The following is a 14,773-nucleotide window of genomic DNA, read 5'->3' on the forward strand; positions in this document are numbered from 1 at the left end:
TTTATATCTTCATAGAGAAACCTGACTTCCTTTTTATTATAGCCTGGCAGTCTGTAGATAACTCCTCATACTTAGATTTATCTTTTTCACGTTAAAGATATTGAACCACAGTAATTCATTGTGTAACTTTCCATCTCCCACAGGATCAATATCTTTAACATCCTAAGTGTCCATCACATATAGAGCTACATGACTTTCTTTCTTGTGTACCCTATCTTTCCTGAACATTCTATAGCCTGTATGTTGTATTCTTAACTATCCTAGAAACATAGAATCATAGAAATTTAAGGCACAGGAGGAGGCCATTCGGCCCTTGTGGGTTACGGCACTTCAAGTGCATATCCAAGCATTTTTAAATGCGATGAGGGTTTCTGCCTCTACCACCCTTTCAGGCAGTGATATCCTCTAGATATTCCAATATATGGTAGTTTCCTAATGTCACAACGGCCTTCAGTTCAGGCATTTTATTTCTAATACTTCTAGTGTTCTTACATTCAGTACATATCCCTTCTTTCTTGGCTCTCAGTGTCCACCGGCTCCTGATAACTGGTTCCTGTGTGTACATCTCTTTGGGTTGGATTTTCCTCCACTATCCCACCCAGTCTAAGCTGAGACATAGAAAAACTGTTGCTCACTTCTTCCTGGGCTCGCTCTGCCCTTTAACTAATCTCACTGTATCTTTGGGTGCTGTTGCAGCAATGGTGGACTCCCCCTTTCTTATTTTTGCTTGAGTATATTTATTGCCCATCCATAGTTGCTCTGAGGGCGTTAAAACTCAATCACATAGTGTGGAACTGGAGTCACATGCAGATGACAGGTTTCCTTCCCTGAAGGACATTAGCAAACCAGTTAGGTTTTAATGACAAGCTTTCATGGTAATTTCTGGTTCTAGTCCACAAATGACCAGATTTATTGAATTCAATTACATGACTTGGCATGGCAGGATTTTAACTCTCAACCTCTGGATTGCTAGTCCAGTATCATAACCACTTGCAAGCCCGCTGTAAGTTTAGGGAAATGGGATGGCACAGTGAGGTCAGAGGGACAAGCAGAAGTCTGCTACTCCACCTTAAAGAGGAGAATCCCGCCCAATCTGTTCATACCTGCCTATTTACTATCTTCCACTCAACAATTTGTCTTGTTGGAGATCGACTTTCCTCCCTGCCATCCTCTTCATACATCTCGTCTGAATTATTTTTGATAGCTGTCTTAATGTTCGTTGCAAGTCTCATGGCTTCTGTTTTGCTTAGATGCAGCTCATCTCTCTTGTGCCAGTCCATTTTGTGCTGAAGATATTCCAAGTTACTAGCCATTTTGTTACATCCTTGATGAATTCTCCTCCTTTACCAACAACTTACATTTATATAGCGCCTTTAAAGTGGTAAAACATCTCAAGGTGCTTCACAGGAGCATTATCAAAAAAAATTTGACACCAAGTCACATAAAGAAATATTAGGATTGTTGACCAAAGAGGTAGGTTTTAACGAGCGTCTTAAAGGAGAGGTGGATAAGTTTAGGGAGGGATTTCCAGAGTTTAGGGCCTAGGCAGCTGAAGGCATGGATTGACGGAGTGATTAAAATTGGGGGTGCACAAAAGGCCAGAATTGGAGGAGCGCAGAGATCCCAGCGGGTTGTAGGGCTGGAGAAGGTCACAGAGATAGGGAGAGGCAAGGCCATGGAGGGATTTGAAAACAAGGATGAGAATTTTAAAATCGAGGCGTTTCTGGACTGGGAGCCAATATAGGTCAGCGAGCACAGGGGTGATGGGTGAACGGGACTTGGTGCGGGTTAGGATACGGGCGGCAGAGTTTTGGATGAGCTCAAGTTTATGGAGGGTGGAAGATGGGAGGCCAACATCCAAGTATACCAGAGAATATATCGTGCATCCCCTACCTTTGAGTTTTGAGGCTATCTTTGAATATATGACTTTAATTTCTCTATACATGAATTACTCCGGGCCATCGTTTGCCCCCCTCCCAATTGCCTCCCCTCCCCTCCACTCCAAGCTATGAAGTGTGTTTGCCGTGGGATATTTGCACGTGAGAAAGCCAGTTTTAATAGATAGGGGAATAGATATTAAAATAGTCATAAAAAAATCATAAGGATGGGGTCCCTTCTAACCTTTCCTCAATATGTACTGCTCTGGTCAACAACTCATGTTAGTCTGTTGCTTTGAGTTCCTATACTCTCTAAGGCCACCATCCTTATGATTTTTTATGACTATTTTAATATCTATTCCCCTATCTATTAAAACTGGCTTTCTCACATGCAAATATCCCACGGCAAACACACTTCATAGCTTGGAGTGGAGGGGAGGGGAGGCAATTGGGAGGGGGGCAAACGATGGCCCGGAGTCACCAGCAGTTTTAATGTGGAGCCAGCAGGAGCACTCCTGCATCTCTTTGCTCCACATTAAGGTAAGTAAAAAAACTTTAAACATACCTTTTGGGTGGCAGCCTCCAGCGGTCCCTTTAAGGATCGCTGGTTTGGCTGCTGTGCGCCTGAGAAAACTGATCGCTGTCGCCAACGAATTTGAGGAGCCTGAAGCAAACATTAGATCCCCGATTTGCATATGTAATGGGCCCATCGCCAGTTTCAGGCAGGCGTCCTGGACGACTGCACGGTGCCCAAACCAATATGGCATGTGGTGCGCCTCCTGTGCAGACTGAGCGCATGCACACAGCCGCCATTTTGGATTCTTCACCCGAAAAACAAGCGCTGCGCAATTGAATTTCTATTATGTTGTCTCTGGAAGAACTTATAATTGATTTCAATTATAAGGATTATTAAGTTGATGTATTTTAACGCTGTATTCATACATCAACTTTCAAGTTGCAATAAAAAATCTTTGATGTATTTCATTTTATAAAAAAATGTTAAGAATCCATTAGCCTTTGGGCAACTTGTGGTAATTTGTTGAAGCATAGTGGTAAGATAAGGTTTTTACACCTGGGATTTTTCGTTATTAACTTTATTTGAATGGTGGTGGTTTTGGGTTAGTTTCTACATTTTTCCCTAATTCCTCTTCGTCATCTGCTGGGTTTGATGCATCTGCAGCTGAAAAGCCGCATGTTCTATCGCCCAAGCCTCTGTCAAACCCCCCTGTAGCCAGCGGCCTGGAACTGCTCAGATGTTACTTTCCCTCTGATTTTCCTTCCCTCTTGCTAGAAAATGTCAGAGTCTCCATCAGGCACCTCTCCACTTACCATGGTTCAGATTAGGAACTGAGTGGAACGTTGTAAGCCTGCATCCATCTTCAGTCTCTGGCAACGAACGCTAATGCCAGACACACAAACTCTCCCATATTTGGTTGGAGACATATACGGGAGATTGAGATCTTCTACTCTCCTGCCTGAAGATCTTTTCTCATTAAAGAGTAAGAGAAAACAAGAAGACAGCTATAGTGATAATGAAAGGCCCCACAGTTTAAATAGAAGGGGCTTTTGAAGGCAGAAAGGAAGGTGACAAGGCAGAGATGCTGAAGGAGATATGTTCCAGAGTGTGAGAACATGTTGAAGGAGCGGCCACCAATGGTAAAACAGGAGAAGCAGAGGGTGTACGCAGAGACACGTGGTGGGGCAAAGTATGAAAATAGGTAGAGGTGAAGCCATAAAGGGATTTGGAGAGGACTTAGTGGGGTAGATTTTGACTTTTGGATGGACGACCAGAGGAGTGCACTGGTCAGCCGCTCATTCCAGAGGCGAAGAGGCTCCCCTGATTCGTGATTTTGAGGCTCTGGCCTCATTTAAATTTTGCAGTCGAGCTGCAGGGCACCAGATTGAGATTTGACATTGGGTGTTTTAGATAATGTAGAGACAGTGCTAAGGGATAGAGAGTGACGTTGTTGGGAGAGTAGGGAGCTATAGAGATAAAGTTAGGTGGTCAAGAAATGGATTATAAGCACCCAAGGGGGCACATTGTCAGCTTTGTGGTCCAGATGAAAGTACTAAGGATTAATAGTAGATGGGAAGAAACTATAGATTATGGGAGAGGTAAGGGTTTAGTTAGGGGAAGAGCAGGATGGGAAACTGGGAGCAACGGGTGGCAGGGAGGGGAAAAGTGAGAGGAACAAAGACAGCTGTGCAGATTAGCTCAATTGTGGTTACTGTGAATTCTTCACATTTGAAGCCCAATGTGAGTATTGGAAAGGGAGGTCAGAGTAGACTGTGGTAGAAAGAATTTGCAGTTGCTTTTCTTCTACAGGATGACCTTGGTGTAGTAAGCAGATTTTACCAATGGAAAGGGAGCAGTGTCACAACTCGAAGTTGTTAAGCCACATCTGGTGGCCAGTTTAGTCATGTGCCATTTGCATCCAAATGTGCAGCCTATGTATGGGGCCATGGAGGTGGCTGTTGTACAAGGTGGAGAGGTTGGAAGACTGTCTGGGCTCCTCAGGAAATCAATGGTGTCAATGTTGCAGCCAAGACAGTTGACACAGATTTTAATGTTGTCTTGGATGACAGACCAGAGGAAGGGGCAGTAAAAGTTTGAGCTGGTAACTGTGAGGTTTTTGGGGTAGTGATTCAAACACAAAAAAAAGAGTTGTAACCAGAGAATCATCTGCAATGGCTTCTCTTCCCACTCCCGCACCATTACCTTCGGAATCCCCCAAGGTACTATCATTGGCCTCCTCCTATTCTCATCCACATGCTGCCCCTGGGCGACATCATTCCAAAACACGTCAGATTCCACATGTACACTGATGACACCCAGCCAACCTCACAACCACCTCCCCCAACCCTTCCACTGTCTCTCATTTGTCACATTGCTCGTCCAACATCCAGTACTGGATGAGCAAAAATTTCCTCCAACTAAATATTGGGAAGATCGAAGCCATTGTCTTTGTTCCCCGCACAAACTCTGTCCCCTAGCCACTGACTCCATCCCTCTCCCTGGCCAGTGTCTGAGGCTGAACCAGACCGTTTGCAACCTTGGCGTCCTATTTGACCGAGATGAGCTTCTGACCACAAATCCGCTCCATCTTCAAGACCGCCTACTTCCACCTCCATATCATCGCTCGTCTCTGCCCCGTCTCAGCTCATCTGCTGCTGAAACCGTCTTCGTGCCTTTGTTATCTCTAGACTCGACTATTCCAATGCTCTCCTGCCTCCCATCTTCCACCCTCCATAAACTTGAGTTCATTCAAAACTCTGCTGCCCGTATCCTAACTTGCACTAAGTCCCATTCTCCCATCACCCCTAATCTACATTATCTCCCAGTCCAGGAATACCTCGATTTTAAAATTCTCATCCTTGTTTTCAAATCCCTCCATGGCCTCGCCCCTCCCTATTTCTGTAACCTCCTCCAGCCCTACAACCCTCCAAAATCTCTGCACTCCTCCAATTCTTGCCTCTTCCGCATCCCTGATTTTAATCGCCCCACCACTAGCAGCCATGCCTTCAGCTGCCTTGGCCCTAAGCTCTGGAATTCCCTTCCTAAATCTCTCCGCCTCTCTCTCCTCCTTTAAGATGCTCCTTAAAACTTACTTCTTTGACCAAGTTTTTGGTCACCTGTCCTAATGCCTCTTTATGTGGCTCAGTGTCAAATTTTGTCTGATAACGCTCCTGTGAAGTGCTGTAGGACGTTTTACTACGTTAAAGATATAAATGCAAATTGTTGTGTGAGGGAGGTTTGAGTATTGAGTAGAATGTGCCTATACTCTCTGGAGTTTAGAAGAATGAGAGGTGATCTCATTGAAACATACAAGATTGTAAGAGGACTTGACGGGGTAGTTGCTCAGAGGATGTTTCCCTGGCTTGAGAGTATAGAACTAGGGGTCATAGTCTCAGGACAAGGGATCAGACATTTAGGACTAACATGAGGAGGAATTTCGTCACTCAGAGGCTTGTGAATATTTGTAATTCTCTACCCCAGACAGCTGTGGATGCTCAGTCATTGAGTATATTCAAGACCGAGATCAATAGATTTTTGTACTCTAGGGCATTCGAGGGATATGAGGACCGGGCGGGAAAGTGGAGTTGAGGTCAAAGATCAGCCATGATCTTACTGAATGGCGGAGCAGGCGCGAGGGACCATATGGCCTACTCCTATTTCTTACGTTCTTGAGGATTAGTGCCTGAAAGGAAAATAAGTTGTTGGAAAGAACCACAGGAGATAGAAACCTTGCAGGTGTCCAGACAACTACGATGAATGAGTTGTGAGTGCCCCACCCACTACAAGTTAGAATCACAGAAAATTTACAGCACAGAAGGAGGCCATTCGGCCCATCGTGTCCGTGCCAGCTGAGAAACGAGCCACCCAGCCTAATGCCACTTTCCCGCATTTGGTCCCTAACCCTGCCGGTCACGGCTCTTCAGGTGCACACCCAAGTATTTTTTTTTAATGAGTTGAGCGTTTCTGCCTCTACCACCCTCCGAAGCAGTGAGTTCCAGACCCCCACCCACCCACTCTCTGGGTGAAAAAAAGTCTTCCTCTACAAATCCACTCTAATTTTCCAACGACAAATCCTCTCCCTCCCCTTCAGCCTCCTTCATACGCGGCTGCGCTGTTAGCAAGTGCTATGCCATCAGTTCCGGTGCCTCACAATGCCTCACGTGATCGGCTTGTTTACCCGGATCGCGCGAGAATCTGCTCTGTCTTCGCGCTCTCGCGAGAGTTGGTGCAGTGCCAGTGGTGGCCGGCGGAGGATGAGCGGGGCCCCGGGGGAGGGGGCGGTGGTGAGCGTCGTTGAGTGAAAAGTTCCAGCAGCTGCCGCTGCGCGCACTCGCTTTTCAGCCCGCCCGCTCCGCCATGGCGGCTCCTGCACCCATCAAAGGGATTTTAAAAAACAGAAAATTGGAGCGCCCTCAGCAAACCTCGGCGCTGGATCTATGCGCGGAGGAAGAGGAGGACTATAAGTGAGTTACTGCGCTGCGTGATCGGGTTCGGGGCCTGGCGCTGTGACCCGTGTTCGGGCCATAACCCACTTCGCAGTCACTAAAGTTACCGTCCCCTGAGGCCTGAGGGATAGAGTTAACGACAAACCGGCCCGGGAGCTGGGGATAGAGTTAACGACAAACCGGTCTGGGGATAGAGTTACTGATAAACCGGCCCGGGGGGTGGGGATAGAGTTACTGATAAACCGGCCCTGGGGAGGGTGGGGATAGAGTTACTGATAAACCGGCCCGGGGGGTGGGGATAGAGTTACTGATAAACCGGTCCTGGGGAGGGTGGGGATAGAGTTACTGATAAACCGGCCCTGAGGAGGGTGGGGATAGAGTTACTGATAGACCGGTCCGGGGGAGGGTGGGGATCGAGTTACTGATAGACCGGCCCGGGGGAGGGTGGGGATCGAGTTACTGATAGACCGGCCCGGGGGAGGGTGGGGATAGAGTTACTGATCGACCGGCCCGGGGTGGTGGGGATAGAGTTACTGATAAACCGGCCCGGGGGAGGGTGGGGATAGAGTTACTGTTAGACCGGCCCGGGGGAGGGTGGGGATAGAGTTACAGTTAGACCGGCCCGGGTGAGGGTGGGGATAGAGTTACTGATAAACCGGCCCGGGGGAGGGTGGGGATAGAGTTACTGTTAGACCGGCCCGGGGGAGGGTGGGGATAGAGTTACTGATAGACCGGTCCGGGGGAGGGTGGGGATAGAGTTACTGATAGACCGGCCCGGGGGAGGGTGGGGATAGAGTTACTGATAGACCGGCCCGGGGGAGGGTGGGGATAGAGTTACTGATAGACCGGCCCGGGGGAGAGTGGGGATAGAGTTACTGATAGACCGGCCCGGGGGAGGGTGGGGATAGAGTTACTGATAGACCGGCCCGGGGGGTGGGGATAGAGTTCACGACAAACCGGCCCGGGGGGTGGGGATAGAGTTACTGATAAACCGGCCCGGGGGAGGGTGGGGATAGAGTTACTGATAGACCGGCCCGGGGGAGGGTGGGGATCGAGTTACTGATAGACCGGCCCGGGGGAGGGTGGGGATAGAGTTACTGATAGACCGGCCCGGGGGAGGGTGGGGATCGAGTTACTGATAGACCGGCCCGGGGGAGGGTGGGGATAGAGTTACTGATCGACCGGCCCGGGGGAGGGTGGGGATAGAGTTACTGATAGACCGGCCCGGGGGAGGGTGGGGATAGAGTTACTGATAGACCGGCCCGGGGGAGGGTGGGGATAGAGTTACTGATAGACCGGCCCGGGGGAGGGTGGGGATAGAGTTAACGACAAACCGGCCCGGGGGGTGGGGATAGAGTTACTGATAAACCAGTCGGGGTGGTGGGGACAGAGTTACTGATAAACCGGCCCGGGGGTGGGGACAGAGTTAACGACAAACCGGCCCGGGGGGTGGGGATAGAGCTACCGACAAACTGGCCGTTGCCTGAATTTAGAGATCTTGGGTTTAGTAGGTTGGCGATTGATTCGAGGAGACCGGACTTTCCCCACTGCCAGCCCTTGCTGTTACTGACCACGTTCTTCCTACACATCGCACTTTCTCAGCTTTGACCTTGCACACGGTCTTTTCCCACCTCGGACATCATATTCCATTGCTTTCTGAACCGTATAGTGCCCATCCGCGATTCGTTGCATTCTTCTCCACCCAGCACCATCCGTTACTGCACCCAGACTGCTGCTGCTTGTTACTTCAGTGCTCACCACTTTGTCACTTAGCCGGTTTTGCACAACGTATTCCACACAAACACGCATTAACTTTTGTAGGTAAACTTGAAGTAACTTTAAGAGTATACTGCCTCTGTACTGAGGAAGTGCTGCGCTGCTGGAGGTGCTGTCTTTCGGATGAGACGTTAATCTGATCTCCCAGGTGGATGTAAAAGAGCCCATGACACTATTCAAAGAAGAGCTAGGGAGTCCTGGCCAACACTTATCCCTCAACCAACATTCTGGTCATTTATCTCGTCGCTGTATGTTGGACCTTGCTGTGCGCAAATTAGCTACCATAAATAACAGTGATGTGGAGATGCAGGTGATGGACTGGGGTTGACAATTGTAAACAATTTTACAACACCAAGTTATAGTCCAACAATTTTATTTTTAATCCCACAAGCTTTCGGAGGCTTCCTCCTTCGTCAGGTGAACGGTGTGGAAATAACATTTTCGAATCCTTCGCATTTTAAGATCACAGAACAATGCCTGGTGATTACTGCCCGTTGCCAAGGCAATCACAGTGAGCAGACAGAAAGGTGTCACCTAAAAAGGCCACCGAATATACAAACCCCCAAAAACAAAAAAAGAGAGAGAGATAAGGAAGACAGTCAATGACCCGTTATATTAAAAACGGATAACATTTGTTCGCTGGTGGGGTTACGTGTAGTGTGACATGAGCCCAAGATCCCGGTTGAGGCCGTCCTCATGGGTGCGGAACTTGGCTATCAATTTCTGCTCGACGATTTTGCGTTGTCGTGTGTCTCGAAGGTAGCCTTGGAATATGCTTACCCGAAGGTCGGTGGCTGAATGTCCATGACTGCTGAAGTGTTCCCCGACAGGGAGAGAACCCTCCTGTTTGGCGATTGTTGCGCGGTGTCCGTTCATCCGTTGTCGCAGCGTCTGCATGGTCTTGCCAATGTACCATGCTCTGGGGCATCCTTTCCTGCAACGTCTGAGGTAGACAACGTTGGCCGAGTCACAGGAGTATGAACCGTGCACCTGGTGGGTGGTGTCCTCTCGTGTGATGGTGGTATCTGTGTCGATGATCTGGCATGTCTTGCAGAGTTTACCGTGGCAGGGTTGTGTGGTGTCGTGGACGCTGTTCTCCTGAAGGCTGGGTAATTTGCTGCGAACGATGGTTTGTTTGAGGTTGGGTGGCTGTTTAAAGGCGAGTAGTGGAGGTGTGGGGATGGCCATAGCGAGGTGTTCGTCATCATTGATGACATGTTGAAGGCTGCGGAGAACATGGCGTAGTTTCTCCGCTCCGGGGAAGTACTGGACGACGAAGGGTACTCTGTTGGTTGCGTCCCGTGTTAGTCTTCTGAGGAGGTCTACGCAATTTTTCGCTGTGGCCCGTCGGAACTGTCATCGATCGACAGTTCCGACGGGCCACAGCGAAAAATCGCGTAGACCTCCTCAGAAGACTAACACGGGACGCAACCAACAGAGTACCCTTCGTCGTCCAGTACTTCCCCGGAGCGGAGAAACTACGCCATGTTCTCCGCAGCCTTCAACATGTCATCAATGATGACGAACACCTCGCTATGGCCATCCCCACACCTCCACTACTCGCCTTTAAACAGCCACCCAACCTCAAACAAACCATCGTTCGCAGCAAATTACCCAGCCTTCAGGAGAACAGCGTCCACGACACCACACAACCCTGCCACGGTAACCTGTGCAAGACATGCCAGATCATCGACACAGATACCACCATCACACGAGAGGACACCACCCACCAGGTGCACGGTTCATACTCCTGTGACTCGGCCAACGTTGTCTACCTCATACGTTGCAGGAAAGGATGCCCCAGAGCATGGTACATTGGCGAGACCATGCAGACGCTGCGACAACGGATGAACGGACACCGCGCAACAATCGCCAAACAGGAGGGTTCTCTCCCTGTCGGGGAACACTTCAGCAGTCATGGACATTCAGCCACCGACCTTCGGGTAAGCATACTCCAAGGCGGCCTTCGAGACACACGACAACGCAAAATCGTCGAGCAGAAATTGATAGCCAAGTTCCGCACCCATGAGGACGGCCTCAACCGGGATCTTGGGTTCATGTCACACTACACGTAACCCCACCAGTGAACAAATGTTATCTATTTTTAATATAACGGGTCATTGACTGTCTTCCTTATCTCTCTCTCTTTTTTTGTTTTTGGGGGTTTGTATATTCGGTGGCCTTTTTAGGTGACACCTTTCTGTCTGCTCACTGTGATTGCCTTGGCAACGGGCAGTAATCACCAGGCATTGTTCTGTGATCTTAAAATGCGAAGGATTCGAAAATGTTATTTCCACACCGTTCACCTGACGAAGGAGGAAGCCTCCGAAAGCTTGTGGGATTAAAAATAAAATTGTTGGACTATAACTTGGTGTTGTAAAATTGTTTACAATAAATAAGTGACAGCCCTTCAAAAAAATGTAAGTTTTTGGCTCTGAAGCCCTTTGGAATGTTCTGAGATCATGAAAGTTCGTTCGTTCTTATCGTTCGTTCCATCTTGTATACATTCCAGGAATTCTTATCCGAATTCCTGGAATGTATACAAGATGGTTTTCTAGATCAGTTTGTTGAGAAACCAACTAGGGAACAGGCTATTTTAGATCTAGTATTGTGCATTGAGAAAGGGTTAATTAATAATCTTGTTATAAAGGAGCCCTTCGGGAAGAGTGACCATAATGTGATAGAATTCTTCATTAGTGAAGTGATGATGTAGTTCAATCCGAAACTAGGGTCTTAAATCTAAACAAAGGAAACTACGAAGGTTTGAGGCGCAAGTTGGCTGTGGTTGATTGGGGAACTACATTAAAAGGTAGACAGGCAATGGCTAACATTTACAGAATTAATATATAATTTGTAACATTTATTCCTTTATGGCACAGAAACCCAAAAGGAAAAGTGGTCCAACCGTGGCTAACGAGAAATTAAAGCTAGTATTAAATCAAAGGAAGAGGCTTATATAAAGTTGCCAGAAAAAGCAGTAAGCCTGAGGATTGGGAGCATTTTAGAATTCAGCAAAGGAGGACCAAGAAATTGATAAAGGGAAAATAGAATATGAGAGCAAACTAGTGAGAAACAAAAAATGGACTGTAAAAGTTTCTATAGGTATGTAGAAAGGAAAAGACTGGTGAAGGCAAATGTGGGTCCCTTACAGACAGATACGGGAGAATTTATAATGGGGAATAAGGAAATGGCAGAGAAATTAAACAAATACTTTGTGTCTGCCTTCACAGAAGAAGGTGCAATAAAACTCCCAGAAATACTAGAGAACTAAGGGTCTGGTGAGAATGAGGAACTGAAAGAAATTAATGGAACTGAAAGTCGATAAATCCCAAGGACCTGATGATCTACATCCCAAAGTTTTGAAAGAGGTGGCTATAGAGATAGTGGATGCGTTGGTTGTCATCTTCCAAAATTCTATCGATTCTGGAATGGTTCCTGCAGATTGAGGGGTAGCAAATGTAACCCCACTATTTAAGAAAGGAGGGAGAGAGAAAACGGGGAACTGCAGACCTGTTAGCCTGACATCAGTAGTAGGGAAAATGCTAGAATCTATTATAAAGGATGTGATAACAGGACACTTAGAAAATAATAATTGGATTTGGCAGAGTCAACATGGATTTATGAAAGGGAAATCAATTTTGACAAACCTATTGGAAGTTTTTGAGATGTAACTGGTAGAATAGATAAGGGGGAACCAGTGGATGTGGTGTATTTGGATTTTCAGAAGGTTTTCGATAAGGTCCCACACAGGAGGTTGGTGAACAAAGTTAGAACACATGGAATTGCGGGTAAAACACTGGCATGGATTGAGAATTGGTTAACAGACAGAAAACAGAGTAGGAATGAACGGGTCTTTTTCAGGTTGGTAGACTGTGACTAGTGGGATACAGCAGGGATCGGTGCTTAGGCCCTAGCTATTCACAATCTATAATCAATGATTTGGATGAGGGGACCAAATGTAATAATTCCAAGTTTGCTGATGACACAAAACTAGGTGGGAATGTGAGTTGTGAGGAGGATGCAAAGAAGCTTCAAGGGGATATAGATAGGCTAGGTGAGTGGGCAAAAACATTGCAGATGGAATTTAATGTGGAAAAATGTGAAGTTTTCCACTTTGGTACGAAAAACAGAAATGCAGAGTTTTTTTAAATGGTGAGATATTGGGAAATGTTGATGTTCAAAAGGACCTAGGTGTCCTTGTTCATGAGTCACTAAAAGCTAACATGCAGGTGCAGCAAGCAATTAGGAAGGCAAATGGTATGTTAGCCTTTATTACAAGAGGATTTGAGTACAGGAGTAAAGATTCTTACTGCAATTATATAGGGCCTTGGTGAGACCGCACCTGGCGTATTGTGTACAACTTTGGTCTCCTTACCTAAGAAAGGATATACTTGCCATAGAGGGAGTGCAACAAAGGTTCACCAGACTGATTCCTGGGATGGCGGGATTGTCGTATGAGGAGAGATTGAGTGGACTAGGCCTGTCTTCTCCAGAGTTTAGAAGAATGAGAGGTGATCTAATTGAAACATACAAAATTCTTACAGGGCTCGACAGGGTAGATGCAAGGAGGATGTTTCCCCTGGCTGGGGAGTCACAGTCTCAGAATAAGGAGTAGGCCATTTAGGACTGAGATGAGGAGAAATTTCTTCACTGAGAGTGGTGAATCTTTAGAATTCTCTACCCAAGAGGGCTGTGGAGGCTCAGTCATTGAGTACATTCAAAACAAAGATCGATAGATTTCTAGATATTAAAGGCATCAAGCAATATGAGGATGGTGCAGGAAAATGGCATTGAGGTCGAAGATCAGCCATGATCTTGTTGAATGGCGGAGCAGGCTCGAGGGGCCGGATAGTCTACTCCTGTTAACATAAGGACATTTCTTATGTCCTTATGTTAACAGTTAGTGACAATAGCTGTCAGAACAAAAAACCCAAAATTGAAAACCAATAATGTAAAAACAACTATAAAAAATTAAGAATCCTGAATGTTTCTCCACTCTTTCAAGATCGTAACTGAGGTATTCAGGTGACTGTTGTAAACTGCTTGAGGCTTAAGAGTTGGATTATGGCAGTTGATTTCACTAATGGTGTTTTTAATACTACAGATATCTGTTTAGGTGATGTAGTCAGCAGAACTTTGTTATACTGCAGGTTCCCAACATGTACATATAACATGGAAAGGAGTCTTTGCTCGTGGCTAATTTTTCCTGACTAAGATTTGAGGTGTATAATTGCGATCTGGTGGATTTTAATCTCACACTTGAAAATGCATATTTTGCAGTAAAAAGTCACAAAAATGGGATGAAATGAACATTCTTGCCACTTATCATCCAGAAGGAAAAGACTATGGGCTAATGAAAATTGATGAGCCCAGTACACCATACAACAGGTAAATAAGCAAATTATTTATCTTGTGTTTAATGAAGTTACAACATGTCTCCAAGTGACTCAAAAGTTTTGAAAACATTGTTATTTAAAACTTGCCTTTTTATATCCTTGTTCTATGAAGTGTTGGATTACTGAATGTTACAACTTGTTAAGATTTATGTTTGTATTTTGAAGATAAAGCAGGCTATACAAATCCCTTACAGGTCTATCACAGCCGAAGAGTTTTATACACTTATAAGTAGAATACAATGTGAATTTAACGGAGAAACGTTGTATTACGTAAGTTTTATTTTTGGCATTAGGCTGTTTTACAAGTAGTTGATTCAAGTTAAAGTTAAGACCTTCAATGCTGTAGAATTATGAGAGATAAAGACAGAACCTCACTGAGAGGACAAAAACTCTGGTGCAGCAGCTCTTGCATCCCCTGTTGTAGACTTAGAAAAAGGTAAAGTGAGTGGCAACTGGCTGAGTTAGCAGAAAAGTTGCACCTCATCAGTAGTGTACTAAGTAGAGGTTGTATTTGAACATCCTTTTTAAAAAGTCTATCCTTTGGAAAAACTGTATTTAAAGCATAAGGATGGTGGTGCATATTAATAGGTAGTCATTGTCATTGGGACAATACAGCCAGTCTGATCCTTCCTCACTTGACTTTCACAGAAATACATACACACTTCCAGCAGGAGTCACTGACAGATCCTGTTTACTCTCCCTTATCCAGGGTTGCTGAGGCCAGTTGCACTCCTACATGTGTGCTGGGCTGAGATCAGCTAG

General features: G+C 46.3%; 1 protein-coding gene across 1 annotated transcript in view; it reads left to right on the forward strand.

Moving 5' to 3' along the window:
- Positions 1-6,614: 6,614 nt before the first annotated feature.
- Positions 6,615-14,773, forward strand: part of ppp1r2 (protein phosphatase 1, regulatory (inhibitor) subunit 2) — a 35,353-nt gene continuing 27,194 nt past the window's right edge. The window contains exons 1-2 of the mRNA XM_067995263.1: positions 6,615-6,857; positions 13,896-14,003. Of these exons, the coding sequence (XP_067851364.1) occupies positions 6,751-6,857; positions 13,896-14,003 (215 nt within the window). The 5' untranslated portion in view covers positions 6,615-6,750. The remainder of the gene's footprint in view (positions 6,858-13,895; positions 14,004-14,773) is intronic.

The sequence above is a fragment of the Heptranchias perlo genome, chromosome 13 (assembly GCF_035084215.1).
Source record: "Heptranchias perlo isolate sHepPer1 chromosome 13, sHepPer1.hap1, whole genome shotgun sequence".
Lineage (NCBI taxonomy): Eukaryota > Metazoa > Chordata > Chondrichthyes > Hexanchiformes > Hexanchidae > Heptranchias > Heptranchias perlo.